Source organism: Alexandromys fortis, unplaced genomic scaffold (genome assembly GCF_014885135.2).
Source record: "Alexandromys fortis isolate MF-2015 unplaced genomic scaffold, M_Fortis_MF-2015_v1.1 scaffold_144, whole genome shotgun sequence".
In the NCBI taxonomy this organism is placed as follows: Eukaryota; Metazoa; Chordata; class Mammalia; order Rodentia; family Cricetidae; genus Alexandromys; species Alexandromys fortis.
In genome coordinates this window covers 2,273,178-2,295,472 of record NW_026068021.1, presented here as the reverse complement: position 1 = coordinate 2,295,472, position 22,295 = coordinate 2,273,178, and the positions used below count along the sequence as shown (strand labels likewise).

At 48.5% G+C, this 22,295-nt stretch overlaps 1 protein-coding gene across 11 annotated transcripts in view; it reads right to left on the bottom strand.

Moving 5' to 3' along the window:
• The window catches only part of Iqce (IQ motif containing E), a 47,546-nt gene that overhangs the window by 13,441 nt on the left and 11,810 nt on the right, over positions 1-22,295 (bottom strand). For all 11 annotated transcript variants that reach the window (XM_050163140.1, XM_050163138.1, XM_050163139.1 and 8 more), the window contains 11 exons: positions 21,162-21,275; positions 20,996-21,046; positions 17,111-17,181; positions 15,365-15,437; positions 15,105-15,154; positions 12,817-12,980; positions 11,745-11,800; positions 10,320-10,549; positions 7,322-7,426; positions 6,625-6,715; positions 914-1,102 (listed from right to left, as the gene is read on the bottom strand). In XM_050163140.1, coding sequence (XP_050019097.1) covers positions 914-1,102; positions 6,625-6,715; positions 7,322-7,426; positions 10,320-10,549; positions 11,745-11,800; positions 12,817-12,980; positions 15,105-15,154; positions 15,365-15,437; positions 17,111-17,181; positions 20,996-21,046; positions 21,162-21,275 — 1,194 coding nt within the window. The remainder of the gene's footprint in view (positions 1-913; positions 1,103-6,624; positions 6,716-7,321; positions 7,427-10,319; positions 10,550-11,744; positions 11,801-12,816; positions 12,981-15,104; positions 15,155-15,364; positions 15,438-17,110; positions 17,182-20,995; positions 21,047-21,161; positions 21,276-22,295) is intronic.

The window sequence follows — 22,295 nt, the reverse complement described above, 5'->3', positions numbered from 1 at the left end:
CAACAAGAAAAGCAGCTGATGTTGTGTACTGCGGTACAGCAATGGCTGCTGGGATGTTTCCTTCAAGTTTATCACGCACGATGTTCACCCCCACTCTCACCCTCTCTTGCGTCTACCCCACTTTCTACTTCTCCATCTGCGACAGCCAACAATGCAAGAACAGGGGCACAGTAGGCGAGTGGCTTCTAAGACTCTTAACGGCAAGTTCTAGGTGTGGCGCAGGAGGCCTGGGAACCTTCTTTTGCCAGAAATCAATGACGTGCTCAGTAAGACGACAGCCACAGCGGCAAGAGCAAAGGGGCTCTTGGGACCACATATGGGACAATATTAAGGGGAAAACGATTACAACTAACTTTTAAAATGATTCAATAAATAAAAGAATCTGAGCCCATATTAATTCTCTTCCCACGGGGGAGAGAGGGAAGCAGGGAGGGACCCTTGTGCTCTACTAGAAGGGAATAATCCAATAATCACTTGCCTGGAACTGGTATCTACTCAGAAAAGGAGGCTTGCCTGTCTCCTCAGGAGCACCTGGATCCATGTCCAATGCTGATCAATTGCTATTTATGCCAGGGAAACTGGCTGATAAAAGATGGAACTAGAAACACAGTCCTGTGGCCATCCAAAATGGCTGAAGCTAGGTCACTGGACTGTTACTAGTTTGTTTTTAGAGAGGGTCTCCTGTGGCTTACGTGGACCTTGAACTCCTGATCCTCTTTGGTACTGGGATTACAGGCATGTACCACTTCTCCTTTTGCAGCCCCCCTTCTGCAAGCATCCCACTCTAAACACAATGGATGACTGCTGGTGTGGGGATGGGGGATCGCGCTGAATGGATGTACAAACACACTGGGTCATGGAGCACATGAACGCCAGATATTCTCTGCAGCTGGACATGGATCAGGGAGCTCACCTTGTGCCTGTGGGCCTTCCACCGGGCCTGCAGGGTTCTGACGGCGGCCTCTCTCCTCTCTTCAGAGCATGGGGTGGGGGACTGGCAGCCAGCCCCCTCACTGGCACTGGTGGGGGAGTCGGGCTCATTGTCGGAGTCTGGCTTGGAAAGCCTGCTGCAGGGTGATGGAGATCGGAGCTCTTGGGGGGCCTGCAGGAAATGAAAGGGGTCAGCGGCGTTAATGACGTCATCAGTGGGCAGCGGACAGGATATTAACCAGGATATTACAGGCCTTGCTCATCAGACAGTAGACTTAATAAAACAAAGTCTGAGGCTGGTGCGGTGGCGGTCTTTTTTCTGGGCTCTTTTTAAAGATTGATGCAGTATGATAAAAGCGGGATTTGGGAGATTGAAGTGGAGGTATTTCCAGCATGGCTTTTGGCAGAAAGAGGAACTGAACCATTGAAATGTCGCTGACTGCTGGGTAGTGTTCTCGAAATCTACCTGCCAGGGCTCTTCTCAATAAAATCCACATTACTGGAATATTCTCTCCTCACATCAAAAGGCAGGGTCAAGGCTGGGGAGACGGCACCGGCACTGTCAGAAGAGTGTTTACTGTACAAGTGTGAGTTTGCTCTTTGGCAACCACGTGAAAAGTCAGGTGTGGCGGCGTGTGCTTTTAATTTCAGCACTGGAGAGGCAGAGACAGGCAGAGCCCAGGGGCTTGCTGGCCGGCCAGCCTGCCTTGCCTACCTGCCCACGTGTACCCCCACTGAACACACATTACAGGCAGGTTCAGTGGAGGAGCGTGCTACACAAACAGCCTTCCCAGCCATGGGAGAGATAAGCATATCCTATAGGTAACTGAGGCCACAATGTGCCATTCAGCACTGAAACCAAGATCTTCATTTAGTCTGAGATCTTTTTTTTGACATGTGTGACAGATGGGAGACCCCGGGACGGGAAGGGTGCTCCTGTGAGGGAGGCTGAGTAGGCAACTCACAGGCCCAGACACATCCCACCCATATCCTCTGTGTAATCTTCACACTTCAAGATAATGTCTGTTCTTAGAGTCACCCAGGACCAGGGACTCAGCAACTAGGATGCCCTGTGGCTCAGTGGTCACCACAGTTGTTCAAACCAGCCGACTTCATGCTCAGCCATGACATGTGAGGGCCCCGGCTCTGTCTGCGATAGATTCCTGCCTGAACTCATACATCTCTTTTCAGTTTATTTATTGTCTATGTAGGTTTGTGCACGGAGGCTGGAGGAGGCTGTCAGATGTCTTGCTCTATTCTCTTAAAAAAAAAAAAAATCCCTCACTGAATCTGTATCTAGGCTGGTAGCCACCAAGTCCTGGCTAATCTCTCTCTGACCCAACGTGTCTTTATGTGTGTGGAGCAAAAGTGTTATTCCCTACTGAAGCATCTCCCAAGCCCCTGGGGCTAGCCTTGAACTCTCCATCCTCCTGCCTCGGCCTCTCGAGCGTTGGGATCACTGGCCTGCACCACCATGGGTGGCCCTTGATAGCTTGTCTACTATGCATTCACATATCAGGTCCTCCGAGAGCAAAGGCTGGCACAGGAGGTCAGCCCCTGACGTGCTACTTTCTACCTGTGCTAGTGTCTGGTGTGACACATGGGACAGACTAGAAAGAGGGTACATTCTAGTTCCCAGAAACGAAGGCGTCAACGGCCCGGGGAAGAGGGACCAGAGGGCCTCTTGCTGACCCTTTGGAGATGTGAAGGTGACTTCACAGCTACAAAGCCTCTGCTGAGTGACAGCAAGTCATGAGACTTCCATGAAAAAAAAAAGGAGGAGAGGCCTGCTGCCATAGGCCTGTAATCCAAGCATTCCAGAAGCGAGACAGGAGAACTGTAAGTTTAAAGACAGCCTTTAAATGAGCCTAAAACTCAATGAGATCCTGTCTCAAAGTAAAACATACAAAGGCTAGAACTATAGTTTGGTGGTAGGGCACCTGCCTAGAATCCCCAGTGAGGGGCCGGGGTGTGGCTCAGTGGTAGAACCCCTGCCTAGAAGCCCCCAGTGAGGGGCTGGGGTTGGCTCAGTGGTAGAGCACCTGCCTAGAATCCCCCAGTGAGGGGCTGGGGTGTGGCTCAGTGGTAGAGCACCTGCCTGGAATCCCCAGTGAGGGGCCGGGGTGTGGCTCAGTGGTAGAGCCCCTGTTGTGGAATAATTGTTTAATTATGTAAAGATGTGTTGCTGTTTTACCTTGCCTGTTTAAGGCAGCTGATTGGTCTAATAAAAAGCTGAATGGCCAATAGTGAGGAGGAGATATAGGCAGAACTGCTGGGCAGGGAGAGTAAGTAGGAGGAGGAATTTAGGCTGGGGTAAGAAAGAAAAACAAACTCTAGGGAGACGCCAGGGGCCAGCCAGTCAGACACAGAGGAAGCAGGAAAGATGGACATACAGAATAAATGAAAGGTAAAAAGCCCCAAAGCAAAATGTAGATGAACAGAAACAGGTTAAATTAAGTTAAAAGAACTAATGAGACAAGTCTAAGCTCAGGCCAAGCATTCATAATTAATAAGTCTCTGTGTCACATGTTTGGGGGCTGGGGGCCCAAGAAAGTCTGCTATATTTGGTGCCCTATGTGGGGTCCAAATTTCCACATAGGGCCCGAGAAAGCTGAAAAAATAAAACAAATCCCTGACATGGCTTCCTAGCAGCCTGGTGCTCTTAGCATACAGAGGTGCAGCTCGGCCACAAGTGAGCACTTGAGCAGCTGACACCTTAATTAGAAACAATAAGCTAAGTAAAAATGCCTGCCACATTGTGGGTACCAATTTCCTAGAGCTCGGCAGTTAAATCAGATCCTGGATAAACACAGCTCCTGGTTAAATGCAGCTCTCAGTCAGACCCACAGGGCATAAAGCTCGCCTCTCACAGATCTGAGCAGGCCAGAACCAGCCACCAGTGCAAAGCCACAGGTGCACAATAAATCAGGTCCAGACCGAAAAAAAAAACTGAACAGTTACAAAACAGTTTTAAAAGGTGTGTAGGCACCAAGAAAGAAAAGAAAATGAGTATAGTCATGGTAAAAACTAAATTTAAAAATAAAGATGGGAAATACACAGGGAATTCAGATCCTGTATTGTGTGGTGACTGTACATCTTTTGAGTGTTGATGAGTGAATGACAGCTGCTGAAAGGCACTGGATTGTAAAAGGAATTGCTGAAGTAAACCAGCCTAGGTACTGTAGGGATCCTAAACTTTAAAATGGAATTCAGAAAACATATTGAGTTGGGTCAGAGAGGTTATGTTTTTGTGTCCTCAGGAAACAAGAAGCTGTGGATTCCTTCAACAACAGAGATCAGGTTTGATCAGGGAGACCTCCTGAAAGTCCTGGCTGCAAACAGGAAGAAATAAACCAGGAAAAACTAAGAGAAAGGTGGCATACATGCTGATCCCTCTGCAATGAAAACGGGTTCTGAGACTGGTAACAATGTTACAACTAGTTTCTCCAGGACTTGACCACAGTCTAATTTTCTCAGGGTTCCTCCTGGATGCCATTATCCCCAGACAACTGGAAGTAGTCTAGAGAACAGAACACTCACATTCAGTAGGGTGGGTGGTTTTTGGTCATTTGGTGGGTTATGGATGTTTGTCATCATTTAGGGGGTTGTAGGAATATAGGATAAAAAGATAACTTTTAGGTACAGATAAAATGACTACTATTAACCTCAAATATTTTACATTGGTATGGATTTTGATATATTGATACAAATGTAAAGTTATTTTTGTTATACTGTATGTTTGTTTCTACTCTTTTGGGGGGTATTACGCTTGTGCAGCTTATTTAAAAATGTGATGTATAATTAAGAAATGCAGGTTAGTAGTTAGTCATCTATAACAATCATGCTTGTAGTCATGTTAGGTATGCTTTCAAGGTTAAACAGATATATTTTATATAGATAGGTGATCTTCAAACACTTCAGAGGCCTACAGAATATAGCATTTATGGTGTTTAATAATGCAACACTTTTCATGACAGCGAGACACATCTGTGCCTTACAGTACCAATCTATTTCATAAAAGGACAGATGATGGGAGTCAAAGAACCTCCATAAAGAGTTCGCTTTCATTGTGGCAAAGCTAGCCATTTTGGCAAGAAACTACCCTTGCCTTAACTGCCAACACTATACTGTACAAACTGGACAAGCAGGACACAAAGGAAAAAAGACTGCCGAACTTTGTCAAGATATGTGGGACAATCCTTCACGATCCTGGTTCACAGAAGTCTCTTGGATATTCTAGGCCTTTAAGGCAAAGATGGATGACCTAAAGTTGCAGAGGAACCTTGGGTGACTGTCCAGGCAATCAGCTGCTTCTGTCATTCCTATAGTTTTGGAAGTTGCTTGTTCTGCTCTTCCTGTTTACTTAGGTAATATTTCTTTCTCAGTGCTCTGATGTAGCTGAAGACAAGATAGTTATAGTATTTCTTGTTACCAAATTTAGAAAAGAAACTTACATAAGAGGTTAAAGTTTATAAGGCTGAGACATAAAAGTTTAAATTGTTTATCTAAGAAAATGTTTTGATGTCTAAAAAGGTAATTTTGTGTTGGTAATACAAGTTAGGATAGATAACCTAATAGGTAAATTAGGTACACAACTTTGGACTCACCAAGAAAGGATAGATAGAATACTTTCTCTTGGCCAAGAGGTGGTGGCACACGCCTTTAATCCCAGAACTTGGGAGGCAGAGGCAGGCAGATCTCTGTGAGTTCGAGGTCAGCCTGGTCTACAAGAACTAGTTCCAGGACAGCTAGGGCTGTTACACAGAGAAACCCGGGCTTGAAAAACCAAAACCAAAACAAAACAAAACCAACAAAAACTAAAAAAAAAAAAAAAGAGAATATTTTCTCTGAATCTGTCAAAAACAAATGGACTGAATGACTACTATAAATGTAATTCTTCCTGTTTTTATTGTATACAGCTTTACTATGTTAAAGCTAAAACCTTTCTTTTTATTTAGATAAAAAGGAGGAAGCACCTGCCTAGAATCCCCAGTGAGGGGCTGGAGTGTGGCTCAGTGGTAGGGCACCTGTCTAGAATCCCTCAGTGAGAGGCTGGGGTGTGGCTCAGTGGTAGGGCACCTGCCTAGAATTCCCCAGTGAGGGACTGGAGTGTGACTCAGTGGTAGAGCCCCTGCCTAGAATCCCCCCTTGAGGGGCTGGGGTGTTACTCAGTGGTAGAGTATCTACCTAGAATCCCCCAGTGAGGGGCTGGGTGTAGCTCAGTGGTAGAGCACCTACCTAGAATCCCCCAGTTAGGGGCTGGGATGTGACTCAGTGGCAGAGCACCTGCCTAGAATCCCCCAGTGATGGGCTGGTGTGTGGCTCAGTGGTAGTGCACCTGTCTAGTATATATAAAGCCCTGGGTCCAATCCTACAAAACCAATGAGACAAATACAGGGGTAGGGAAGACAGGGAAGTTGCAGCAAGGACAGCTGCCCAGACAGCATGTTCTGGTAGTCACATCTATGCAGGCTAGGAGTGGGCTATTCTTCTCCTTCATTTTTGGCATTCATGCCTCCTATCCAAACTGCCTAAGACCCTAGGCCAGCCTGAGGCATCTACATTCATGGTCCAGGTTTGGGAGATCATTAGTGCAGGTGACAGGTGGTGGATCACGGAGAAGCTGCATGTGAAGACAATGGTGACAAGCCCCACCCATGCCTAAAGTCAAGGGAACAACACAGCCCATGGTACCTCATGAGTGACTGCCACGGTAGGCTCTCTCTCTTGTCTCTTAGCTTCTTCCAGTTCTTGACACTTGTTGGTGAGAGCTTCAATTTCCTCTCTAAAGTACGAAGGGAAAAGATGGTCCTTAGGCGTCATCTGGTAGGTAAAGCTGTCACACAGTGGTCCAGGCAGTGCTGCACAGGGACAGGCTACAGGAATGGGCTTCTGGCAACTGGTGTTCACCATCAACACCACTGCAGGGGCTCTCTAAATTGTCACCTGTGTTCTGAGAGCCTTCAAGGGCAGGGCTGAGGATACTAGGCCCAGCCTTATTCCGGAAATATCATGAATTGGAAAGGGATCTGTGGGAAAGAGCTTGCCTAGCGTGTGGGAAGTCCTGGGCCCATCTCCAGTACTACACAAAAGAGCAAGGTTATTCTGGCATTTGGAAGGTGGAGGCAGGAGAATAACAAGTTCAAGCTCATTTTTGGCTATCATAAGTTCAAAGCCAGAGTTGGGTACATGAAAGCCTGTCACACACAAAGTCAGGGCGTCCCAGCATGGGTACACACACTTGTGATCTCAGCAAATGTGGTTTTGACAACTGAGTGGCTGAAGTCACAAAGTTGCACACTGAAGCCAATTTGCACTACACAGTGAGATTCTGGGCCAAACAAAATTAAAAAACACAATCAAAACACTACTTGATACTCAGTGTACTTACCTCAAAGCCTGCTCCTGCTGGCGCCTCTCCTTCTCACCTTTCCTGGCTATCTCCAGCTCCTTCTCCAAGTCGATCTTGGCCTGCAGCAGCTTATTCATCTCCACGCTGAGACACAAGCAGATATCTCCATGGTCACTCGACCCAAGGCTAGCCCAGCTGAAGGATGCTTCCTGTACCCTGTCACCCCGCTTCCCTCCTTAGGCACTGAATCTAGACAGGTCCTTGGTCATAAGGACAGGGCCAGAGCATCTCTGAGGGTGCTAACTGCGCCGCTGACACCCCTGTAGAGGGACTGTCATAGGATGAGGTCAACATGAGCAGAAGAGGAGAATAAGATCCTACCCTGAAACAAGAGACCTCAACATGACAGAGGACAGTTGAGTGACACAGAGCCTTGCTCAGTGCAAGGTCTGAACCCAGGAAGGACCTGATGACACCTAGCCCCAGGGCAGGTGTTTGCACCAAGGGTGCACCATGGCCATGTACTCAACCCCGGTTAGATTCTGTTTAAAACTCAGACCTGCCACTTCTTGCCAGAGAACCTGCTTCTCCAGGTCCCCACTAATCTCCACATTGATGTGGAGTGGGTAGTAGGGTGACCGTCACACAGTAAGGGCTTTGCATGTGGTAGCTATTGTGTTACCTCGCAGTGTGAACTGCAGCTTCCACGCCTGTGTTAGCGCAGTAAGAAAACTTTAAAAAGATGTGTTTTACTTTATGTACATCAATGTTTTGTCTCATGTATGGGCACCATGTGCAATGTCAGAAGAGCATGTCGGATTCCCTGGAACTGAAGTTATGGATAGTTATGAGCTGCAGTGTGGGTACTGGGAATTGAACCTGGGTCCTCTCTGCCAGAGCAACAAGTGTTCTAAACCACTGAGTTGTCTCCTTGGTACCCCTGTGTTAACCATTTTACATAGGTGACCAATTAGACCATCTGTGGCTATGCAGAGTTGGAATGTTACAGGTCCCAAAGCAAAGCTATCTGGAAGCCATTAGTCCTAACAGCCACATATGTCCATCTCTGTGTCTGACCTCACATCCATGGGACTTTTCCTTTCAGAAGGTACAAGCAGACCTCTGGCTCCCACCAACCCAAAGACTAAGAATGTCCCCAGACTGGGTGGTGGCGGCGGCACACAATATTAATCCCAGCACTAGTGAGGCAGAGGCAGGTGGATCTCTGGGAATTTGAGACCAACCTGGTCCACAAAACACGAGTTCCAGGACAGTTAGGGCTGTTACACAGAGAAAGAAACCTGTGTCTCAAAAACCAACCAAACAACAAACAAACAAACAAAAAGAATGTCCCTAGACAGCATCTTCAGCTGTTGCTGAGATTCCCCTGGCTCCGCTGTACCCTGCCTACCTGTGGTGTCCCTAGACAGCACCTGCAGCTGTAGTGGAGCTCTCCCGGCTCCTCTGTACCCTGCTACCTGTAGTTTTCACCAGTGTATTCTAAATCACCTCAACTTAGGGCTTTCTTTGTTCTGTTACTTTAAAAACCTCATGAAACTGTCCCATCATGGAACATGGTATTTAAGGTAACTATAGTCACTCATATCTGGCTATAGAATAAACTGCTAACCCCTTTGAGAGAACTGTGTTTTTTTTTTTTATTGTTTTGTTTTGCATTGATGAGAGCTTGACAGAAAATGCAGAAGTTACTTCAAAATGACCAATGTCATTTAAATTATTTTTATATATAGTGTCATGCATGCAGACTTGCACATGTACCATGGTGCACATGTGGAGGTCAGGGGAAAACTTGGGGGAGCTGGTGCTGGCCTCCCACCATGTGGGTCCCAGGATCTAATTCAGGCCATCAGACTTGGTGGCAATTTCCCTTATCTGCTCTCAGGCCCACCATCATGATTACAAAGATTTCCATGAAATGCTACTTCTTACAAGAAACCCTCCGCCAACGTCCATCAGTGCCCAGGAAACTAGGCCACAAGGCAGCTGGGGCCCTTGCTCTGTACATGGGGCACAACCTGCAGGGTTTACCAGCCCTCAACTTTTACATTTTCTGCCTTCTCACAATCCCATGGTTTTAGGGCTTGAATTTAAGATGGCCCACAAGCTAGGCAAGTTCAATACCACGGCTACATCTCACATGCGAGGCAAGTTCTGTACCCCAGTTCTGTACCCCAGAGTTACATCCCCAGACCTTGGACTTTTGAGCTTCACTATGTAGCCAGACTTATTTCAAACTTGAGATCCTCCTGCCTCAGCCTCCAAGTGTTGGAATTACAGGTGCATGCCACACCTGGCTTCCCAGAGGATCAGGTCTTGGGGTCCTCTATCCTAACCTCTCCAGCTGAATGGGGCTTCGAAAGCTGCAATCCTAACTAACTCCTAGGTGGGTGGAATCTGAGGCCCTTGCATACCCAACAGCTCCCAGGCAGTCAGGGCTAAGGCCCTCAATCCAGTTAGCTCCCGAGTGGGACCACAAGGTTAGCATCCCTAGCCAGCTCATGGGTGGGCAGAAGCTGAGGCCCTATACCTCCCACCACCACTCAAATTAATGGGGCTCAAGGTGGCAGGGCTTGAAACCCTAACCTCTCCATCAGGCCCTGGGCAAGCAGGGAAGGGTGTGGGTGGGTGTTTAGAGGGGGCAGGGACAAGGTCTGCATTACCAACCAGCATTCAGGTGAGTGGGGCCTGAGGCTTGTACCTGGCCCCAGGACTTCCAAGGAGGGTGGTGGGTAGGCCTTGCTTCCCATGTGGGTGGGGCCTGAGACCCTTCATCTCCAAAAGCTTTCAGGGTGGGCAGGGCTGGTGGCCTTGGTCACAGTTTTATGACAGCAATTTAAAAATAACTAAGACACAGAGGCTTGCCTTGAACTGGTGATCTTCTTGTCTACACCCCTCCAAGTCCTGAGACTGCAGGCAAGTGCTGCCCTCCCCGTGATATGGGTGTTCAGGGCTATTAAACAAGGATGCACTAACTCCTACAGGCCAGGCACTTCAGGCCTCCAAGTCAGCCACTTACTCTTTCTCCGCCAGCTGTGCCTGCAGTGCGCTCCGCTCCCCCTTCAGGATCTTCACGGCTCCTTGGAGATGCTCCTCGTCCTCGGATGGATCCCCTTTGGGCTGGTCCTCTTTGGACTGGTCCCCTTTCGGCTGCTTTTGCACTGAGATGTTGGATGAGGAGTGGACCAGGGGATTTGGCTTGACCAGCTCTGAAGTAGAGAGCTTTGGGCTTTCTGAGGAGCTCACCTTCTGGGGGCAATGAAGACATCTGTTAACTTTACCTCTGTGAGACTCAGGGGCGGCCAATCTCCAGTGTGTGGGAGACGCTTTGCTGTGGGGACCGAGTCAGCAGGTTCCCTTCCCATAGTGCTGGCCAGTCCCAGAGGCAGGACATGGGTCAGAGCTACCAACACCATATATGATGAAAGCCACCAAGAAGGGAGGCAGGCAAGGAGGATACACACATCGGAATTCGGGTATCTCCAACCCCTGTGCTTGCTGTTCAACCAGTCTAGTTCTGTCTGAAAGTGCCGCCTGTTTCCCCAGGCCTTTGCTATTGGGTCTCTGGATATACCTGGATTTCCTGTATTTCCCAGCATGCTTTACATATTAAGTATTTCCACAACACAGAAACTTCTTTCCCTTTCTGCTCTGTCTACTTTTCTATGTTCTAATTTGTCAGGACCTGACTATATTTAAAACATTCTCCCTCGGGCCTTGTACAGCTTTGTCAAACAACTGGGAAACTCTGGTTCCGAACTTTTTCTTTCAACACTGGGGATGCAACCCATGCTGGGAAAGTCCTGTGCCACCAAGTCAGGCACAGATTCTAGGCAGGTGCTCTGCGTCTGAGCCACACCCCCAGTCATTCACTGTGGAGTCCAGGCAGGCGCTCTACCACTGTGCCATGGCCCCTGCCCTTGCCTAGAGTCTAGGAGGCACTGTGTCACTAAATTACGTCCCTGGCATTCTATCTCAAGATCCTAACAGGATGGACAGGTTTCCCAGAGCCAGACTCCTCTATGGGGCTGGTGTCAGGGTGGGGGAAGAGGAACAGCAGCTCATGTCTGCTGGCAGAAGTGTAGATGAAGAGACTGCTGAGGATTTGAGTGTTATAAAGATGTTTGGGACTTGCAGATGTGTGCACCAGGCTAGACCACAGGCACTCCGTGGTTGTACACATCCACCGGTGGCTACAGGAAACCTAGTGATGGGTTCTTGGGCCTGGCCCTCCATAAAATGAGGGCTGTGAACAACACAACCTCAAGCCTTGCCCAGACCTGCAAGTACTAATGTCCTTCCTGTGCACTTGGTAAGGCCTGCTAAGCAACCCTACGTGCGTGTGGAGTGGCTCATCTCACTCTGTGACTCTGTATCCCCACTAACCCAGACAGTGGCTGCTCCTTGGCAGGTAGGCCCCATGAGACATTAGACCTGCACTTACCTTTTCCAACTCTGCGATGCGTCTCAGCAGCCGGGGCTTGCTCCAGTCTACATAACCTAAGGAGGGCAACGGGGTTTACAAGACAGTGCCCATGGGCCCTGTAGCAGGGCCACTCTTCTGAGACATGGACTCAGTGCTTCTCACTGCACGGACTGACAGCCAAGCAACAGACCCCACTGGGCAGGTGCTTGTCACCAAAGGGCTGGCTTCGAACTTACTATATAATAATGGAGGACAACCAGTGATCTTTCTGCCTCCATCTCCTGTGTACTGAGATGCACGCTCCATCATGCCTAGTTTATGTGTTGATGGGGATCGAACTCAGGGCTCCAAGGACTCTAGGCAAGGACTCTCCCAACCGAGCTGATTTGTCACTCTGCTAAACTCCAGATGCTGGTCTCACTCTTCACCTGAGACACTCAAAGCTTGGCTGTCACACTCTGGCCACTGCTGACCATGCGCTACTAACTGCCCCTCATTACCTAACCTTCTAAATGTTCCAGGCTTAAGACTTGACTTTGCTCTTCTCCGGCACCCATCTTGCTGGGTGCCATCACTTGGTTCTGTCTATCTGCCAGGGACCTGCAGCACGCCCAGTTCTCCAGGATGGTGGGCACCTGCCTCAGAGCTCAACCACTCCTCCTTTCTGAAATGTCAACTTTACTGCTCAGAAAAAAAGCCCTGGGGCCGACAGCTGGAAGAGCCTCTCAGCAGGAGACCCCTCCCCTAGTCCATATTAGACCTGGGTTCTATTACCAGTACTGCAAAGCAAAGCAAAAGCCCCAGTGTCTTACAGGCCCCTAGATCCAGAGAGATCTCTCCCTATATCTCCACAGCCCCACGGGCTCAGGCTCCTTGGACTCTCCCTGAACCATAGTGGCACCCGTCCTACCGACAAGTCCTTTTGCACAGGTAAGGGGACATGTCTGATCGGAGGCTTGTGACCAAGTTCTCCATGTTTGAATGGAGCCCGCTTCCTATCTTTCACCATAGAACAAGACATGTGTTCTATGTGTCTATGTGTTCTATGTGTCCTTGTGTCTCCCTCTGTGAGTGGCCTGCCGGCAGATACCCTTTATTTTGGAGATGGTGGGGGAATTGCTGAGCATGCGGTCCAGGTCCTCCTTCAGGCTCTGGTTCTCCTCTGTCAGCTCCTGCACGCTCCGGGTCAAGTTCAGCAGGGCACTGCTCATCTTCTTCTGCCTCTTCATACCCAGCTTCTTCTCCACCATGGGCCTGGGGATAAGCAAGGGACAAGCTGAGGGTCGCACTTCTAGACTGGGAAACATCTCAAGCAGGAACACGGACGGCTTCTTACCAGGTTCTGAGGTCAGAGCGCCTTATACACAAGAATATTAACAATCTGACCGGAAACCAGCTCTGATTCCCCAATTAGGGAAATGTAACTTCAGCTGATTATTTATTTTTTAAACACAGGAATGCCAGGCAAGGGCTCTACCAACTGTTCTGTACCCAGTGCCTTCCATTGTTAAGACTGGGTCTCCATACGTATTCCAGGTTGTCCTGGAACTTAGGATTCTCCTTCCTCCACCTCCTGAGCATTGCATGATGAGGGTATGTTACCAGACTCACCTCTATTTTATTTTCTTGTACTTTGTGCAAGTGTATAATGTGGCCATGGAGTAGGTTGGGGACTTAGCTCAGTTGGGGGAATGCTTACCTAGCATGTGGGAGGCCCTAGTTTCCTTTCTCAGGACCACCATGTGTTTATTTAAATATACACATAGCTACATATATACATGAGTGGTCCTATAGCAAGGTGCCGAGCGCCCCCTAGTGTTCACTTGGCTTTTGGTCTCTGGTTCTGTATTAGAAAGTCACTATTACAATATAGTGAATCAATACTATATATTACATGCATGTCTTTAAAGACATGTAATATAACAGGACCGACTCCACCTGTCTTTGTGTGTGTGCACGTATGTGTGTGGCGTATGTACATGTGCGCATGGGTACCATGGCCGGAGGACGGTGTTTGGTGTCCTACTCTATCTCTCCCCACCTTTTCCCTTGAGACGGAGCCTCCCACTCAGCCTGGAGCTAAGCTGGCAACCAGCGAGTCTTATGGTCTGGATCTTTCCTCTGTGTAATCCCCTGACCTCCTAGACTCTCCGTCCTGCCAGCATTGAGATTACAGAGAGGCAGACATGTCTGGCTTTGTTTTGCACAATAGACTAGAGCTTCACCAGGGAGCTATCTCCTCAGCCCTATATGGCTCTTTAAGAGAATATCTTCCAGCTGCTGTCTGGAGCGACTGGGGACAAAGGAGAAAAAGGATAGCCACACCTGGTGCCGGCAGTTTACACAGAAGCCTGTGGTATGGGCAGATCTGTTTTACATATACATCATACATCCGTATCTATATCAATATAGCTATATATCTGCTTGCAGGTGCCTATGGAGGCTACCAGAGGCATCAGATTCCCCCAGAGATGGAGTTCCAGGCATTAGAGGCTGCTTGGTGTGGGTGCTACAATTGTTGGCATTTTGGCATCATATCGTTTACAAAAGATAGGTACAACCTACACAGTAAAGAGACCTTAACTTGTCGGGTAGTGGTGGCGCACGCCTTTAATCCCAGCATTTGGGAAGCAGAGGCAGGCGAATCTCAGTGAATTTGAGGCCAGCCTGATCTACCAAATGAATTCCAGAACAGTCAGGTATTACACAGAGACACCGTGTCTCAAAAAACAAAACAAAAGAGAGAGAGAGAGAGAGAGAGAGAGAGAGAGAGAGAGAAAGACCTTAACTTGGAAAAACTTTAACATCAAAAACAAAACAACAAAACAAAAAAGTTTCAAACAAGTAAGGTGGAGATTGCTCTGAAGACCAGCGCTCTCCAGTTCTAGGCTGGAAGCAGCCATGGGGCTTCTACAGTTCCCTTTTGAAGCATGGGCCTGGGTGACTGTCAACAGGCGGTAAGAACAAAAGAGGCTGTGACAAGGCCAACAGATATGCATCAATGCGACTATCAGGAACAAGCAATGAGGGCTGGGTGAAGGGCTCAGTGGTAGAGCACCTGCTATACAACCATGAGGACTGGAGCACCCGAGTTAAAAAGCCAGGCAACACTGGGAGACACCAACAGGAGGATACCCGGGGCTCCAGATTCCCTGGGACACCCTGCTTCAGAAAACAGGGTGGAGACACCTGATGTTGACTGGTGGTCTCCATATGTGCACACATGTTCATTTACACATGAATATGTACACATGGATGCAACACACACAGTAAGCCTTGCACAGCTGCCAAGAAAAGGGAGAGCGAGCCAGTGGCAGTTAAGGACCACCCGGCTTTCAGAGTGGCCTCGACAGTACAAAGACACACGTATGATCATACCTCTTTCCTGTGGCGTCAGTACTCGCTAGGAGGGTCTGCAGACGATGGATCTGTGAGGGTGAAAAGGGAAGGTGTCAGAAACACAACAGAAGAGGGGGACAGCTTTCCCGAATCTACAGTCAGCTTTCCAAATCTGGCTTTATTCTGAGAAAACTATGCTGTGGTGACTTCTGCATGTCCTCTGAGCCCTAGTGCGGGCAGAGCTGCAGGTTTCAGAGCATCAGGCTCCTCCCTCTCCACAGGCTTCAGGGTGTACACACCTCCTCATAGTATGTCTCCATGGCGATGCGCATCTCCTCCAGGTTGGTGGTCTTCATGTCCGTCTGCAGTTTGCTGGAAACCCAAGTTCAGAGTTAACATGGTGGGTCTAGCACCCAGAGGACAGGCAGAGGAGGAGACACTCCCGGAAGTCAGAGAGGAGATGGCAATAGGAAAGAGAAGCCCAACATTGGCCTTAACCATGTGAATCCACACTTCTGGAACAACCACACCAGCCAAGTGTCCTCCTGGGTGGCACCGGCCACTTCCCTCATGAGCCCACAGACCATCGGCAGATGGTCTTCTCTAAGAAAAGCTACCCTGCAAACACTGGGGTCACAGTACCAAGGGACCCTGCATCACCTTCAGAGCAGAACAGCCCACTTTATAAAGAAGAATCAGAGTCAGGTGTAGTGACACATGCATGTTGTCTCAGCATTCCACAGGGAGGCTGGTGCAGGAGGACCATGACCTCAAGCTCAGCCTGGGCTACAGAGCATGATGCGGTCTCAAAGCAAGACAGAAGGAAAAATAAAAACAAATCCTTTGCTCCCGCCACCACCATCACTGTCACCTTGCCCTTAATACGCCACACGCTTCAGAAAGAAGGCATAGGAGGAAGCAGAGCTCAGGACACAAAACAGGAAATCAGCACACACCCAGATTCACATGGACAAATTTTATCGAGAAACAAGCGAGGGCCAGAATTGCTGTAGGAATCGGAACACAGGTGCGGATAGGTTGCTGCAATTTTCTGGAAATGAACTTAACCACATTTAAGATCATCTCTTATGCTCAGTGAGACCAGAAAGAAGCAGGGAGGACCAGGGAGGGGGGTGAGGGGGGAGGGAGAAGGTGGGCCCAGCACAGTGTCTGCTGAGAGGAATCCAGACCCAGAATGTTCACGCTGGACATCAGAGGTGATCGTCATTTATACAGGGGTGGGGCCTGGGGAGTAAGAAGTTGAAGAGAAATGCTGTTTCCTAAGAAATTTAGAGGGAATCTGAATTAAAGAGAAAGCTAAGCCTAAATGTGTAGTCCAGTCATACAGGTTCCTCAGGACCCAAGACAGAAGGCTTGAGATTCAAGGCCTTATGGCCTGATCAATACAAGGAGGTTTTTTCTCAAAATTAAAAGTGAAAACAGGGGGCTGGAGAGATGGCTCAGAGGTTAAGAGCATTGCCTGCTCTTCCAAAGGTCCCGAGTTCAATTCCCAGCAACCACATGGTGGCTCACAACCATCTGTAATGGGGTCTGGTGCCCTCTTCTGGCCTGCAGGCATACACACAGACAGAATATTGTATACATAATAAATAAATAATTAAAAAAAAAGTGAAAACAGGACTGGGATGTGGCTCAGTGGTGAGCACCTGCCTAGACTCCCCCAGTGAGGGGCTGAGGGTGGGCTGTGGCTCAGTGGTAGAGCACCTGCCTAGAATCCCCCAGTGAGGGGCTGGCGTGTGGCTCAGTGGTAGAGCCCCTGCCTAGAATCCCCCAGTGATGGGCTGGGGTGTGGCTCAGTGGTAGAGCACCTGCCTAGTGGTAGAATGCTTGTTCCTACCCTGGCGTACAGGAAAGGGAGAAGCTAGCATTTCTCATAGTTTTAGGTTGGAACAAAGATGTGGCAAGAAGGCAGAACAGACTCAGAATGGAAAGGGTAGATGGAAGAGAGGTCAGTCTTTGCTGGCCCAGTGCAGCACCCAACAGACGCTGGGGCCCTCCCACCACCGGCTCCCCTCAGGTCCTACTTGATAGTGTTGTCCTTTTCCTTGCACTGTTGCTCCAGCCTGAAGATCCTTTGCTTGAGCCCGGTGATGACCTGCCAGCAGAGGGCCACCACCTCAGCACAGTCACCCACCAGGGCTCCGCCTGCTGGGTCCCCTCCTAAGAGAGCCTATGGATGCTGAGCTTCTTTCTATCAGGGTTCTAGCACATCCATCCCTCCTTCCTTAGTGCGCTCCTAGTGATGACTAAGGGCCCCCAATGGGCTCCCCCACTGAGGAGCGCTGAGGAAGGGATATGGAGAGCAAGAGGCAGGGCCAGAGGGCAGCTGCCAGCCCTCAGGGTCCCATGGCAGCTGTTCTAGGGACCACACTGCATTCAAGGAGATGACTACATGTGCACTTAGTTGCTTAATAACAAAGAAGTCACCAGAACCTGGAGGCTGCCCTGCGCCTAGGACCCACTGGAACACAGCAAGTTCTTGCCCAAGGTCAAGGGGCTGCTGGGCAGGCTTAGCCTCCTTCTCCTTAATGTCTCCTTGGGGAGGTATTTCCATTACAACCTAAACAACTTTGTTTTTCAAGAGTCAGGGTCTCCCTGTGTGGCCCAGGCTGGTGTTTGACTTCTAATCCTCTTGACTCAGCTTCCTGAGTGCTGAATTACAAGCTTGGGCTTCTAGACTGGTTTACAATTGCTACTTTGAATCAACTTCGGACTTACAGACAACACACACACCACACACACACACACACACACACACACACACACACACACACGGCATTGGAACAATAAAAATTCAGGGCTTGGGGAGATGGCTCAGTGGTTAAGAACAGTGGCTGCTCTTCTAGAGGATCCGGGTTCAATTCCCATCAAGCATATGATGGCTCACAGCCATCTGTAACTCCAATTCCAGGGAACATGATGCCCTCCCCTCCTTCTGACCTTGGAGGGCACCAGACATGCATATGGCACAAAGACATACATGCAGATAAAATACCCACATACATAAAATTAAAAAAAAAACAGGGTTCTCTCTATGGAAATATCTGTTCATTCATTAATGAGTTCTATATCTTCCTCCAATGTCCTAGGGTAGACATTTCAATTAATACTACATTATTACATATACACTTTCCTTTTTTTCTTTCTCAGAGGAGGTTTCATGTAGCCCAGATTGCCCTTAAAATCCTTCTTTCCTCCATGACAATCTGGACTTTTGATCCTCCTGCCTCCACCTCTCCCATGCTTGAATTTTACAGTATTCTTTAAAAAGGTTAACACTGGGGCCCGGTAAGATGGGTAAAGGGACTTGGCACCAAGACTGACGACCTGAGTTGGATCCCTGGAACCCACATGGTGGAAGGAGAGAACTGATTCCCACAAACTGTCCTCTGACCTCCACATACACCCCTCTCAATAGATAAACATAAAAATACTTTTTTAATTAACAAAAAACATTTTGAGGTTTCTATGAACCACTTTGGATGGCTCTGCAAACTGCCATCCTGGGCAGCTACTGTCATGCCTGACAGGTGGTCAGGAGGGTGAGCCTGTCAAGAGCAGTATGACAGACAGAGCAGGCACACTGCACGGGTCCTGGTGTGCAGGCCTCGCCAGCGCTAGCACTTGGTACGGAGGTTCTGAGTACTCCTGTTTTTATCTCGGCCCTGCCCAATCTGGTTTGCACCATCCTTGCTAATTTTGTTGCTTTATGGTGTAAGGTTTTACTCAGAGTAACTTAAAATCATTTCTTTCCTCCAGTACGTAGTGCTGGTGGGAAGAGAAGCCAAGTCAGATGCAACCGCCATCCCTGCCTTCCCTGAGCCTGGGAGATCAGGGAGAGTCAGATTTGGGTAAACCTCTGAACCTCGTTTTCTTGCTTTTAAAATGAGGGCTGGGGGCCAGGGAAATGGCTCAGTAGCTCAAGTGCTTGCTGTACAAACAGGAGAAACTGAATTTGTAAAAAGCCATTGTCTTATCAGATGGTGGTGACTCACACTTTTAATCCCAGCACTTGGGAGGCAGAGAAAGGCAAATCTCTTGTGAGCTGGAGGCCAGCCTGGTCTACAGAGTGAGTTCCAGGACAGGCTCCAAAGCTACAGAGAAACCCTGTCTCAAAAAACAAAACTAAACAAAACAAAAAAGCCATTGTTTCATTGTATGCCTGTAACCTCGGCACTGGGAAGTGGAGACGGGAGCACATAGGTCACATACACACATACGTGCACACCCTACATGCAATCATACACAAGCACACATCCGTACTGACTGCACAGTCACAACTTTGGGATTTGTTGTTTTCTAAAAGACATTTTCTTGCAGTGCAGGTGGCACACGCCTTTAATCCCTGCACTCAGGAGGTAGAGGCAGTTGGATCTCTGAGTTCTAGGCAAGCCTGGTCTACAGAATGAGTTTCAGCATAGTCAGGACCACACAGAAAAATCCTGTCTTGAAAACAACAACAAAAACAATAACAAAGACATTTTCTTGAGCTAGCAGAGTGCCCCTGAGGTCGCAGCACAAGAGAGGCTGAGGCTGGAGATTACTTGAAATCAGAAGGCCCAGGTCAGCCTGGGTAACATAACAAGACCCTGTCTAAATAAAAAAAAATAGTTTTCTTGTGGCTATATACTGACTTTGAGTCCTAAAGACAGAGCACCTTTAAACATTTATGCTAAATGTGTATTTCTATATGATATAAATATATACACAGATTATGCATGTATACATATACAGCATATGTATATATACATGCATATGTGTATGTGATGGACATGACGTACATGAAAACTATTTTCAGGCTCTTAAATATTTTTATTGCCTTTATTAATATTGGGGGTTGGGTGGGGAGTGTGTGCCATGCTCTCATGTGGAGGTCAGAGGACAACTTTTAGGAGCTAAAGTCTCCTTCCATATGCGTTGCTAGGACGAGACTCAGGTCATTGGGTTGGTGGCAAGTGCCTCAACGCCAGTCTTGCTGGTCCTATCTCACAGATCTTGCCTCTGGAGTATCTTTATTCCCGAGCTATTTTGCATACTCCTGACTGGGAAAACTGCAGTAATCTAAGTCTCTGCTTTGCGACAATCTTTCCAGTTTCTCTTTAGTCTTAGGGCTTTGCTATACTTTTCTTTACGACCCCAAGCCCATTAGCCTACTGCTGTCTCACTCCTTGAACCTTGACTCATGGGGGACAATGACATATTCCATACCCCACCCAACCCCCATCCATTTTAAGTATCTTTTTTTTTAAAAGATTTATTTATTTATTATGTACACAACATTCTGCCTCCATGTATGCCCACATGCCAGAGGAGGGAGCCAGATCTCATTACAGATGGTTGTGAGCCACATGTGGTTGCTGGGTATTGAACTCAGGACCTCTGGAAGAGCAGCCAGTGCTCTTAACCGCTGAGCCATCTCTCCAGCACCCCCCGCCCCAATCCGTTTTAAAACACAAATTGTGGTTTGGATGTAATTCCCAAGTTGTATTCTGAGACTCTGATTTTTTTGTTTTATTTTGTTATGTTTTTTTTTGCTTTGTTTGTTTGTTAGTATTCTGAGACAGAGTCTCACGTAGCCCAGGCTGGCCTCTATGGAGCAGAGGCTGGTCTTGAACTCCCAAGTGCCTTCTTATTATTTAGTTATTAAACTTGTGTTCCCTCCCCGGCCCTTTTCTGCAGACTGAAGCCAGGCTCCCAAACTCTCGCCCGAAGCCTCTGTGACTGTGTGGCATCTGTTCCACCCTTTTCAGCCTCTGCTAAGCCTGCTGCCCTCTGACATCCCTGAGTACCGTCCTGTGATCTCTATTTCTACAAACAACAGTTCTAGAAAGTTCTGAGGCCAGGCCCTTCCTGCAGTTCCACTACGACCTCAGTGGAAAGCTCTCCTTGGAGCAGGAGGCTCTACTTACCCAGCCAGTGTCAGGCCTTTTCTCGGCCAGGGTTCGCACGAAGTCTGGGCCCTGTGGGAGGCAGATGGAGACATGAAGCCCACGGTGGCGCTTCCTCCCCTCTGCTTCCCACGGCAGCACTGGCATCACTAGCCAGCAGGAGGGTTCTGTGGGCCCTGGGACTTACTCGACCTGGATCCAAGAGCTGTTCTATCTGTCGATCCTTTCTGTTGTTCTCCTCTTCCAAGCGCCGAAGCTTTGTTCTCATCAGATCCACATCGCTTTTCTGCATATGTAAGGACTGGAGAAGAAAAGGAGGGCGGGGCTGGCAAGATGGTTCTCCGGTAAAGGGGCTTGCCGCCAAGCCTGATGTCCTGACTTCAATCCCCAGGACAGGCATACACATACTTGCATGCACATACACACACAATGGAAAGAGCCATCTTCCCCAAAGTGTTCTCTCGCCTTTATGCTATGCACACACAAAATAAATAAATGTAAAACCAAAACTTAACCAACAAACCGAAAACAAACCAGAGGAGGGCCACATTAATACAAGGTATGTATAAGAGAGAGAATATCTGATTTGGGGAGTTTCTCTCTTTCTCCTCTCTCTTCCCCCCCACCCTCCATTCCTCAACCCAGGAAGCCTAGACCTGGCAGTAATTCTCCTGTCTGTTTCCTAATTACTGGGATTAGTCACATTAGGCTTTGAAAGATTTTTAAAGCCCTGGGGGTCATGGGCTCAGCAGTTGAGAGCCTGACTGCTCTTCCAGAGGTCTGGAGTTCAATCAGTCCCCACATGGGGGCGCACAACCTTCAGGGCCACAGAATCCAGGGGATCTGATGCCCTCTTCTGGTCTGCAGGTGTACATGAAAACAAGACATTGATAAAAAGAAAATAAACAAATCTTTAAAAAAAATTTTTTTAAAACCTGGGAGGTGGTGGTGCACGCCTTTCATCCCAGCACTCAGGGGGCAGAGGCAGGCGGATATATAAGTTTGAGGCCAGCTCTGGTCTACAGAGCTGGTTCCAGGGTAGCCAGAGCTACACAGAGAGACTGTCTAGAAACATGCTCCCTAATTCCCCGGTGTCATGCAGTGAGGCAATCGGGCAGCAAGGGGTGTGAGAGTAATCCCAACACTGCGGGCGCAGGAGAAGCCCTAGCACCTCCTTTCCCATCACAGTGCCGAGGGCAGCCACTGACAAAGACTTTCAAGCCCGTGAACGTTGGCCCTGGAAAGTCCCAAAGCCCTGCACTTGCTTTCATCTGTCATAACAGTCTGGTGCTCCTTAGCAATACTAGCACAGGGCTTAGCA